We start from the raw sequence: 12,318 nt of genomic DNA, 5'->3' as shown, positions 1-12,318 counted from the left end.
TGTACTGTCTAGTTCTATGAGATCTAAAGGTATACCTTTCCTCTCAGAAGAAGTAAGTTTATTACTATTCGCCCAAGGTACCTCCACTGCGGGATGTCGATAGTGGTACGGAGACAATTTTTATAGGCGTTTTTTATGGTGTGATATTTGTTCAGGTTTCTAAAACCAATGCTCGACCTTATTTCTAACCTGACAACGAGGTAAATACTATGTAAATACTATTTCACAAAAAATCGAAGGTATCAGAGTTAAACGGAAGTTTCTTATTTTTTAATATCAAACCACATCAAATAATTTTAGCTGACATTATGAATAATAACACTTAGTACACCTGTTTACATTGGAAGGAACTAAATATAAAAAAAAACATCTGTTGTTTTTTTTTTTACTAACAACATACTTTAAATTGAATAAAACTTGAATATTTCTCGATCATGTGAGTCTCATCAAGATTAAACGAACGTAAATAAAGTTTTAGTGTTTTTACCTGTTGTTGGTCATTAAGATCCTGTGTTCCGACAGGGTTACCCGGGTTCGGGTGTCCCCTACTTGTATGCATACTGCAACCCAGCTTCATGACCTACATAAAGAAAAATAAAAACATAGTTACGCACGAATATATATATATATATATATGCATTTCTGAGGATATATGATTTTTTTTTCAAATATATTTCACTTTTTATTTATACCAATCCTTAATTTATGAAGCTCAATGTAATTACAGAGCATATAACAATAAAAAAACAAACGTCTATATTTCAAATTTCATGCTATTGACCAGCATTGACTAATAAAATAATTAAAAAACAATTTTGCGCTACGAAAAAGTTGCTGTCAAAGATTGTGAATGTCATTAAAGGAAGAAATTGTAAGATGGTCAACATCATTAAATTTGGAATATAGACTTTTGTCATTTGCTATATATATATATATATATATCATTTGCTATATATATATATATATATATATATATATATATATATATATATATATATATTTAAAATTGAAAATAATTACGTATATTAATGAATACGTTTTGAAAGCTGACGACAACGACTTTTTGGTTAATATATAAACAAATTTATTTGCGTATATCAGATATATTTCGATGCTAAACATCCTTATCAATGTAGCGTCTGTTTTTTTCCTTTTTTCTTTTTCTTGACCGCATGGTGGAATTTTGCGTTCGAGGGTAATGGTAGTAGCCCGATGTTCTTGGTAACGGCTCCATATTTAAATAAAAATAAAAACAGTCATCAGCATGACTACCATCACCCTTGCACGCTAGTATATATATATATATATATATATATATATATATATTTAAAAAAAATCGTATTCATTTATATACGTAATTATGTTCAATTTTCAACTAATACAACGCTTCAAAAGCAGGTAAAGAAGAAAGTTTTATTTTTCCTAATGTCAGATTTGCGCGGCTGGCGTGACACCCTGCTGATATTGGATTACATAGTGCCAGACGAATATATACTGTCATGGATATAGGGGTGTTAACTACCACAGAGCACTAAGTGTGAAATTCATTAAACAAATCAGCTCAACGGTGCAAAAATGTTATTTTGCTTCAAATGTGCGAGTTTTGTTCTGCCATCTTCTCGAAAAGATGTTTTACCCTTCACATCGTAATAATAATTCAATTTACAATTTTGAATGTATTTGCGGTGACAACTACGTGGGTCGAATAACATTGAGATTGGATGGAAGAAGCCAGCAGTACGTACCTAGCAAAATCAGAAATGGAATATACCGAACAACAGACGTACTTGCAAACACGTACCGATCTTCAATAACTGATCGTTTCATTAAAAACCCGTCATATGCAGCGAACTTCAGTACGAACTCATTTTCAATTCTGAGTCGTGTTTACTCAATACTCCATTTAAAGATCACTCAATATTCCATTTAAACACCGTTCAGCTGAGAAGGTCTTCTTTCTGTTACCAGAGGGAATGTCTCTTAGGTTTGAGTGTGATTAGTTTCTAGGATCTTTTAGAAAAATATCATGACGTTGTTTTATTTTAATCGCTTCCCCTCTTTTTTTCATCCATAACAGAATGCAATGTAGTTTTATTTTAAATGTACATATTTTCGATTTCTCCTTTTTAAATCCCTCGATATAACTTTGAGGAAGTGAAGGCGAAACCGGTCAGCTGACGCCCCCTTTATTTTTCTTTCCTCTTCTTTATCTTTTTTCTTTATTTTAAATCGCATTTATAATCATGAATTATAAAAGCCGTTGATTGCAACATATATATATATGTTGTAATGGAATAGCTTTAAAAATTTTCAAAAATACAAAATCAATTCACATCAGCAAGAAGATTTTTTTATACTTCAAAAGGAAAATTATTATAATATTGTTTCGTTTGTTACAAAAAAGTCAACAAAATTATATCTGTTGCATTTTAAGTAGGAGAATTGATTTTGGACGTTTGAAAGCTATTATATTACACTATATATGCTCTGGAAAAGCATTCATTGCGCTTGAACTTAATCATTTTTATATAGAGATAGAACAGTTGTATAATTTAAACACTTTTAATGAACATTTTTTTATATATATGAACATTGTTTAATTACATTATGATTGGCATATAATGACCAATTTACGTTTCAAGTTAATATATGTATAGAGAAGAGGATGGTTTAACTGTATCACAACGCTTAGAGATAAAGAGGGAGAGAGAGGAAGAGAGAGAGAGAGGGAGAGAGAGAAAGTAATAAGAAGGAGCAAACCAAGTTATGTTTTCATCAATGAATCATGTTTATTTCAAGGCATTCTCTGGATAAAATTTTAAAAAATTAGTAATAAATAAAGACGAAACGTTGATGAACGAATAACTCGGTTTATTCCATTTTATTTCTCTATTTCGTCGGAGTAACATGAATTAGTAATTTAAATTCTATGACGTGAAATAATTAAGTTTCAAATCTAGAATTTTTATTAATTAAATGCAAGACAAAGAATACAATGTAAAAAGTACATTTCCTTAATATGTTAAGGAGATATACTTTTTAAATTTTATTCTTTGTCTTGCATTTAATTAAAAATTCTAGATTTGAAACTTAACCATTTAACTTCATATAATTTAAATTACTAATTTATGATATATATATATATATATATATATATATATATATATATATATATATATATTAGCAGAAGTACCCGTCGTTGACTGGGTTCAAAAACAGCCCACAGAAAATGAACTCTGGTTAATGAAAGTATGATAGGTTATGAAAAGGAAGGGTTGTAAAGAGATATCTTCGAATGTGGGGGTATCAAAACCAAAGCAAAATATAATGAAAGTAAAAATAAAATAGATAAACCCCATAATTTATTATACCATACCTGTTCACACTGAAACACTTATCACAATATTCTGTAGATCTATATTAAAAAAAACCTTGTTAAACTTTGTGACATAATTTTATAATACCATATTTCTTCAAACTGAAACATAATTATCAAAGTATACTTACGCAGATAGATATGAAAGGTCTTTATAAAAGTTTGTGCCTATTTCGATTCTATGGAGGCGAGGCGCGAACGCAGAACCCACACTTTTTATATATATCCCTATTTAAGTTAAAACATACTTATCAAAGTATTATTATGTACATCTATATCAAAAACACTTGTAAACGTTTTTTTTTTAAATTTTAAATTTTTTTATTTCCATACTTTGTGGACCAGGCGTGTACGCAGACCCCACAATTTTAATGAATCATCATTCTTTCAGATCAAACATACCCATTCCTGTGTCTCGATACATCTTCTATCATTATATGTGATCAGTTTTCTATAATAGTCAACTATATAGGAGCCTATTCGTGACCAGACACACACAGACGTTCAGCCTTTTTATTATAGATGTATATATATACGGCATAATCATGTTGACACACCGGTTCCCGTCAGATCACCGAAGTTAAGCAACGTGAGCCTGGTCATTACTAAAATGGGTGACCAATTTGGGAAGTCTGTATGTAGGAAGACGTCGACACCTCCCTGCAAAAAGTCGCAAAAACCTAACGTCGTCATCTCCCCTAACGGGGATATACATGCGACTGGAGACTGCATGTGAATTTCATACTCCCATGAAACTTCCTCCTTCGAAGGAAGCCGGTTAAACCCTGAATAGGGTTGGTACTGACTGCACACACACACACACACACACATATATATATATATATATATATATGTATGGTTACAATCGGGCCCTATATGCATTTTTAGATCGAAACCACGTGCCTTGCAGTATAATAATCACTCGAATTCAGCAATCATTGGTACCCATTTCGTTTTCATATATTACACATGGCGTACTTTTTTCTACTTCCGGTGGTATGGGCTTAAATTGTTTGCGTCGCATCAAGTTTCATTATAATTGGATTTCTTTCTTTCTATTGATTAATTTTTCAAGTTATTTCTTAATTAATATATTTCAAACATATGTAAATTTAAAACCAAATATTTTATATCTTGAGTTAATGTTTACAATTTTTTACAATGAGTTTACATGCTATATCATAGTACTGGAGCTACGTTTTTATAATTCGCAGTTATTTTTTATAATTCAATTTTAAGTAGCCTATATTAGTATTCATTCGTCGTATTTTCAATATGAAAATTTAATTAAATTTGCCAACATAAATATTATTTTAATTTAAAACTCAAACTGGAAAGGTCTCATATATATATATATATATACATATATATATATATATATATTTAATTTAAAAAGGAAACACTAAATAAATGGATAGTCCTTAATCCGTGGAGTTTCAAAGAAATACTTTCCTTCTCATTAGAAGGTAGGAATTAGCAAAATGCGGATTTTGCTTGCAAAAGTATTAAATGAAACTACAAGTAAGTAATAGATCTTACTTGATAACAAAAAGTGAAGCAGAGGGAAAAGGGTGAATAAAAAAGTGATTTCACGTAAATGGAAAGTCAGGTGAAAGGTAAAGTATCCAATGACGGTAAAATCCAAATATATATATACTAGCATGGGTGCCCGGAGTTACCCGGTTGTTTTGAGGTGTATTCTGAGCAAAAAAAAAAAAACCCAAAAAACCCCAACAAAAATGTAAATTTTTTAAACTTTGACCCCTGTTATGACCCCTTAAAATCTATTGTTTAGGGCTCGAATAAAGTTTTAAGTTAGATCCATTTCCAAGGAACCTATGTATTTCACGTGTCGACACAACATTGTAGGAGGAGTTTGGTAGAGTTCTCAAAGGTCAAATAGTTGAACTTCGAGACCTTAATCGCCAAATTTCTGTCCGAAATCTCAGTACCCTGTATATTAAATTTCGAATCTGTTTGCTAAAAATTGACAGAGTTATTGCGTAGGGAAATGTACACAGACACACAGACACAGACACTTTCACTTATATATATATATATATATATATATTTCCAGAGAAATCCTGTTTCAATGTTCCACGGCCTTTTACTCTATTAAGAATTTTTTTCACATAGGCATCACCACTAATCAAGGCCAAGAGGCCACTCGAGGATAAGGGTTAAAGAGTGTACAGTAGAAATTGGACAATATAGTACTCGTTAGTAATGGAATTTGGTAAATTTGTTAACAAGTGGAACGGCTCATCAAGGACTTGTTTACATAAGACTTCAAGACAACTATATTGTAGTCAGCTGGAAAGCAGGAAAACGGAAGGCAATTCCACAGGCGTGCAGTTCTAACAAAGAAGCTTCCTCTATGGAATCTACGTTTAGGTTTAGGCACAGATAACGAGTGGGGGGAATTATTGATAGTGTTTTCAGCTAGACGAGTGTTTCTTGTACAAGTTTGGCGAGGGCGGATTATAGACTGAAGCTCAGCCGAACACTTTCCATGAAAATAACGATACAGCAGAGAAACTAGCAACATCTCTTCTGTGAGATAGAGGTTGCAGAGAAGAGAAAATGATATTTCCTATAATGCTAGGAAGTCTATTTTGAACTCTATCAAGGCAGGAAAGTCCTTTCTAGCAGTTACTGCCCAGATGTGGCAACAGTATTCCATCCTTGGACGTGCCTGGCTCTTATATAGATAGAGAATTGCATCAGCAGTGAGGTATCTACTGGACCGATAGAAGGATCCCACCATTTTTCCAGCGTCCTTGGCGACAGATTTGATGTACCTGTTCCATTTGAGATCAGGAGTAAAGGTCAAACCTAGAAGCTTGTCAAAACTTGAGGTCTCCTCAAGACGAGCCATTCATTTCAAATGATGTCAGATGGGGATCAGAACATTGATGATGTAAAGAGAGAAGCCTGCTTTTAAATGCATTAAAAGTAACCAGCCACTCCTTTCCCCATTGTACCACGTGATCAAGATTAGAGGAGAGAGAATCGGAGAGAACTTGGTCGTTTATTGACTTAGATGTGCTACCATAGATGGTAGTGTCATCAGCATAAATGTCTACAAATGATGTAAGGATGTGATTTGGAAGATCATTAATGTAGATCAGTAAAAAAGTTGGGTCCAGGATGGACCCCCTGAGGAACTCCAGTATTAATACTGTGAGCTTCTGATTTTTGCCCATTAACTACTACTCTTATGACCCTGTCAGAAAGAAATGATTTAATGATTGAGAAGATATTTCTAGCTATACCATAGCTAGAGATCTTATGAAGTATACCTTCCTGCCATACCCTATCAAAGGCCTTTGATATGTCAAGAGCAATTGCCCTTGAAAGGTTGCCTCGGTCGAGAGATTCACTAATCTTATGAGATATAAATGTAAGCACATCTGCTGTAGATCTAGCAGAATGGACACCATATTGTGTGTCACAAAGAAGGTTATTCTTGCTGAGATGGTTGAGTACTTCTCTATTTAACACAGATTCTAGCAACTTACTCATGACGCACAGGAGACTTATTGGCCTGTACTGAGAGGGGATTAGCGATCACCAGAATTTTTAAATACACGGCATACTGATGAGATTTTCCAGGGTGATGGGAAGCAATTCTGCTTAAGACAACGTTTAAACAGTTTTGTATGTATGAGCGCTAGTTCTGGTTGAAGTTTTTTGAGTACTATAATTGGAATACTGTCAGGGCCGATTGCTATACTGGAATCAAGATTTTTGATTAGCTTGGCAACAGCACGTACAGATATATGTATATCACATAGCGTGTTTTCTGATACAGGAGGAAATGTTGGGGGTTACCGGCCTTGGTCGCAAAGGGTAGAATTAGCTGCAAAGTTCTTGGCAAAGAGTTTGGCTTTGTCTGATGCTGAACAGATTACCTCAGGTCCATTGATGATAGTTAGGATAGAGCACACGTTTCTGTTCAGGATTCTGTTTGCTATTTTGGACTTGACGGACTGAGCATACAACTCTCTGGCGTTCTTTATTGCTTTCTTACAATGATTGCTGACAGTCCTGAAAGCGGCTTTAGTTTCCATACATCTATTACGTTGGAAGCAGTAGAAAAACTGATTTCTGTGAACAATGGCAGGAGCACATTCTGGAGAGAACTATGGCTGGCTGTTAAGTTTTTGCTGGAACTTTTTCAAGGGTATGAAACAGTCTATACCTACAATTAACCATTCCGTCAGGTCTGATACTATAGAGGACACGTCTTTTTTTAAACATGGAACGCAGAGGTAGATCCGATATAAATGTACGGAAGCTATCCCAGTCAGCCATAGTGTATCGACATACTGTACGATGGAGAGATACGTCTGGGGACGTATTATATTTCATTTTTATCTTAATTGATTGCTGCAAGATTATATTCTGAATCCGAACATAGGTGAACCTTATTTAATCTACCTTAGCCACGCCAATACATAGAACTCGTATTCAATTCCTTGGCGTGAACATCTATTCAAACGCATGTAAAATTAGAATAAAACGACGAAGTCTTCTCTCATTCATTTAAATCAAAACGAACACCGTATAACGAGATGGAATAAGCAACGGAAAACGCGCAGAATATGAAACAGATGTTAAGATTCAATAATTTGGGAATTATTGATATTATTCTTTTCCATGAAATTAAACTCCAAAGCGACGAAAAGCGACGAAAAGTGATTGATTCGTCTCTAGTTTGATCCAACACATTTATAACGTTAATGTTTTTACACTTATTGAATAAAGGAAAATCGATCTAATTTTTTCGCAAACTCTGAATAAACGTCTGGATTTGTGACGAATTGCTAATGTTTTTATAACAATGGCAGAATGGGATTTAGTAATCTTTTTTTCTCTACCAAATCCTCGTTTAGTATTTATTTAGTTATTATTTACATTTAAGGGCACGTAACTGCGGTGATCTATATGAAATTACCCTAAAAATTTATTCAACATTTGAAAAAACATAATTTAAATTCAAAAGTTTATGAATATCTTTTTCAATGCCAAATTTTAAAAGATCTATTAGATTGTTCAGCAAGATCAAGGAAATTATTCTGTTGACTTGAACCAATTAAATGGCGCTCGTAGAGTCAACTCAACCAACGGAGACTTATTGATAAAAACCGAGAAGTTACTGAGGAATTTTTGAATAGCTTTTTTGAACGGTATATACGTTCAGAAACTACAGTTAAGATATCTGCTGTTGAACGGGCTTGCCTGAATCCATATTGTTTGTCAGTCAGGAGTTTAGCAGCTGATAGGTGCTGGACTAGGGCTTGATTAACTAAGGACTCAAATATTTTGGCGAAAAGCGGGAGGAGTCTAATGTGGCGATAATTTAGGGGGTCAGTTCTTTCACCAGAATTCTTGAAGACTGGTACCACAGAGGTGGTTTTCCAGCAGTCGGAAAAGAAAGATTCGTTAAGGCGTTTATTGTAAAGTTTGGAGATAACTGGAGCAACCTCGGCAGAGCATTTTTTTTAATGGCACATCCCGGATGAGATCTGGTCCACATGCTTTTGAGGTGTCTAGGTTTTTTTTTATAATAGCATGTACCTGAGAAGGGGTGATTTTCAAATCATCTAGTGTGGCGTCTGTTCGCAGAGGAAAATCAGGGAGTGAGTGGTGTACCGAGTTCAGTGTGGAGTTTGAGGCAAACTGACTGGCAAGCAGATTAGCCTTGTCAGTTGCCGTGCAAGCAACCTCATGATTGCTTGATAGTGGGGGAATAGTTGACTGTCCATTATTTACTACGCTGTTGTAGATTTTCCAAAAATCCCCGGTTCCTAATTTCTGTGCTTCGATGCGTTTTCTGGTGGTTTCAGAGTAATCTGTCTTAGCTGTCTCTATCACTCTCTTACAATTATTTCTAGCTTCTATAAACTTCTGTTTATTTTAGCTGGACTTATGTCGGTTGAATCTGCGGATCGCATGCTGCCTTTGACAAATGGTAGCTGCACAAGGAGAATTAAACCATTGGGGAGAGTGGGGCTTGCTATAGAAATTCCGTGCGGGAACATGTGCTTCAATTGCAGTTTTGAACCATTCAGTGGTCTCATTTGCACACTGTTCCGCTGGAAGAGTAAAGATATTTTGCCATGGGGCATCTCTGATGATCTCCCTGATTGCTTCCCAATCAGCCTTTTTGTAATACCTCGTTGTTTTGAGTAGTGGGTCTTCAGTTTTACGGCGAGAATTTCACCTTTATTTTTTTAAGGAAACCACAACTAATTGTTTTTCCTACCATATTGTAGTCGGTCGGGAAAAAGCCACTGAAACAGTGTTCTATAGACGGGCAATTCTAGAAAAGAACCTTTGTTTATGGAAGGTGCGTTAAGATTTAGACACAAATAGAGTCTTGAATTAGAAGTCATGTTTAATTTAAGAGGAGTTTCCGATGAGCAGTTATTCTATATAAGTCCTGGAGACAGTGGGTCGCTGTTCTGTGCAGGTTCTAGACTTTATTATTTTTCAAGCAAAGATAAAAAGATCCTTCTCGTGTTGACACGAAAAAAATAAGTGCGGGAACGCTAAAAGATGCAATGTTTATCGAGCAATTTTAGTTTCTGATTGATTGATAGCAGAATGTGAATTTGATTCGTCAGTTCCTATTAACAGAGTTTATACATAGAATCTCCCAACTTTCAGGGAGAATATTCCCATAATATAAAGGGTTTGGGTATTGCTGTTTCGGCTGCTTAAAGGCTGGGTAGAAACGTATCAGTTAGCAACCTGTTCTTGACAATCAGCCCGACAGGTGCTGAGACAGGAGCTGACCTAGTACCTGTTGAACTGAGGTACACCGTCTGAGTATCACCCAGAATGTCTACTCTCCCAGGCCTGGCCACTCATTGCTTGTTGCCGTAGATACCCCGACCGGGGCATGGCGACGGGGTGCTCAGGCACTTTTTGCTAGACAAGAATGCCCTTCCTTTAGGGGAGCATTCTTGATACCACACTTTCTTGACCTTGTCTCACAGATTGCTGTGGTAGGCATCATTTAAATATCGACCCCTCTATTATCTATTATGGGTATGAGAGTCCTCGCTGATTCGGTTGCTTAGAAACTGGGTAGAAAAGTACCATTCAAGAATCTGTTCTTGACAATCAGCCTGACAGGTATGGGGCCAGGAATTGGCCTTGTACCTGTTGGACTAAGGTATGTACCTCCCATTATGTACTTTGATACTATTACGGTTTGGTACACTTGATTACTCTTGCGCCCTTTATTATTATTGCTGTTGTTATTATCATTTGTTTTTGTTGTTGTTACATTTTGACGCCGGATTTTTTCTACACCGTACTTTTTTTTCTGTTATCGAATTGATAACATCTATATTTGGACTTGTTTCTGTTTTGGTTCTTGCTATGGCTAGGCCAAGCCATCAGCAAAAAAGAAGCAGACATGTCAATGAAGCTCGAGGGAACGTCGTCTCCGCCCCAGAACTGGAACAGACCCCCCCTAAGTTATCATCAACGTTAAAAAATTTATGGAAAGGGCAAGAAATTTCCAACACTTTGCTACATAAAACAGACTTCTTATAGGTTTGTTCAAACTGGAAGAAATTTCGAAACGAACTCCTCAAGATTTCGTCGTGGATAAAATTTTTTTTTTTTAAATTAATTGTTCGATTGATTATTCTAAAGCTCCTTTTTTCCCATTTTCAACCCAAACAATGCACAATGCCACTCTGATGTAAGGGGCTACTATCGGGGACATACGTTGAGGGATATTATGAAAGGAGATAAGCAGAAAGATGTCTGTTCACATTTCATTTGAACTTCTGCGTGTTAGTAGAGTTGGGAGAGCAGAATCCTGGAAGGAAGTTTCAAAGTCTAGCAGTGCTGATGAGGAAACTACTGGAGTAGAAGGCTTTCTTATACTTAAGGATCTCTACTGTGTAGGGTAAGATTTACCTGCTTGTCGGGTTTGTTGAGGGTATTTACGTTGAGGGGGTATAAGTGCTTGTAGTTCGTCAGAGCATTCGCCATTAAAATACTTGTAGAACAGGCAGAGGGATGCAACATTTCGTCGATGGGACAGAGGCTGAAGCTTAGATGACAGTTGGCGACACTCTTTTGAACCCTGCCCAGAAATTAGAGACTAGTAGCAGTTGCACCAGCCTAAATGTGACAACAGTACTCCATACATGGGCGAATGGTGGTCTTATAGAGGTATAGGATACTTTCAGGCGTAAGTAGCTTTCTACCACGATAGAGAGAGCTCACCTTATTCGCAGCAGCCTTGGCAATGCTCTCAATGTATCTGTTCCAACCCATGTTCCATGTGAACGTTAGGCCGAGGAGTTTAAAGAAGTACTTTCAGGTAATGTGTTTTTGGCTATTGCTATTGGTTGTAGAGCAGGGTTCTTCTAATTATTGAAGGAAACAAGCTTGGCTGCATTGAATGTGAGCAAATGGGGATTCAGTTGACAAGGATAATCAAATGTAAGAGCTTTTACACCTAGAATACCCTTTTCGCGACAGCAGAAGATTGTGCTGAGCTCTCTCAACAGGAAATCATCACAACGGACTACATACTTCGCATGGAGAACTTGGAAAGGTGAAGGACCTATGTCTTTGTATTTCATGTTCCCTTTCACGTTGAAGCGGAATACATATCAGTTTTTTTTTATTAAGTACTGAGAAATTACGAAGATAGCCTACGACGAACATCTCTTAACATGGACTTTGAAATTATTTTAGACAAACAAGGCTTCAATAAAATCCTCTATTACCTGGAAATAGGGGAGGAAATAAATTCTGGTATCGTCGCAGGGATAAGGCTTTCGTGTTGGAACTACTGGGTGGTAGGGCATCTCACCAGCGAATGTTCACAGAAAAAAAAACAAAAATAAACAGAAGCTCCAACTGTGAACCCCAAAAACAACACAGCGGTTCACCTGGGCGCTGAG

General features: G+C 35.8%; 1 protein-coding gene across 2 annotated transcripts in view; it reads right to left on the bottom strand.

The window, feature by feature from the left end:
• The window catches only part of LOC145292927 (uncharacterized), an 825,634-nt gene that overhangs the window by 55,955 nt on the left and 757,361 nt on the right, over positions 1–12,318 (bottom strand). For both annotated transcript variants that reach the window (XM_080139095.1, XM_080139094.1), the window contains exon 3: positions 488–580. In XM_080139095.1, the coding sequence (XP_079995221.1) occupies positions 488–577 (90 nt within the window). In that variant the 5' untranslated portion in view covers positions 578–580. The remainder of the gene's footprint in view (positions 1–487; positions 581–12,318) is intronic.

The sequence above is a fragment of the Euprymna scolopes genome, chromosome 14 (assembly GCF_053919585.1).
Source record: "Euprymna scolopes isolate OS-2025 chromosome 14, ASM5391958v1, whole genome shotgun sequence".
NCBI classification, from domain to species: domain Eukaryota; kingdom Metazoa; phylum Mollusca; class Cephalopoda; order Sepiida; family Sepiolidae; genus Euprymna; species Euprymna scolopes.
The sequence above is the reverse complement of the archived record's forward strand: the minus strand, read 5'-3'. Positions and strand labels throughout refer to the sequence as shown.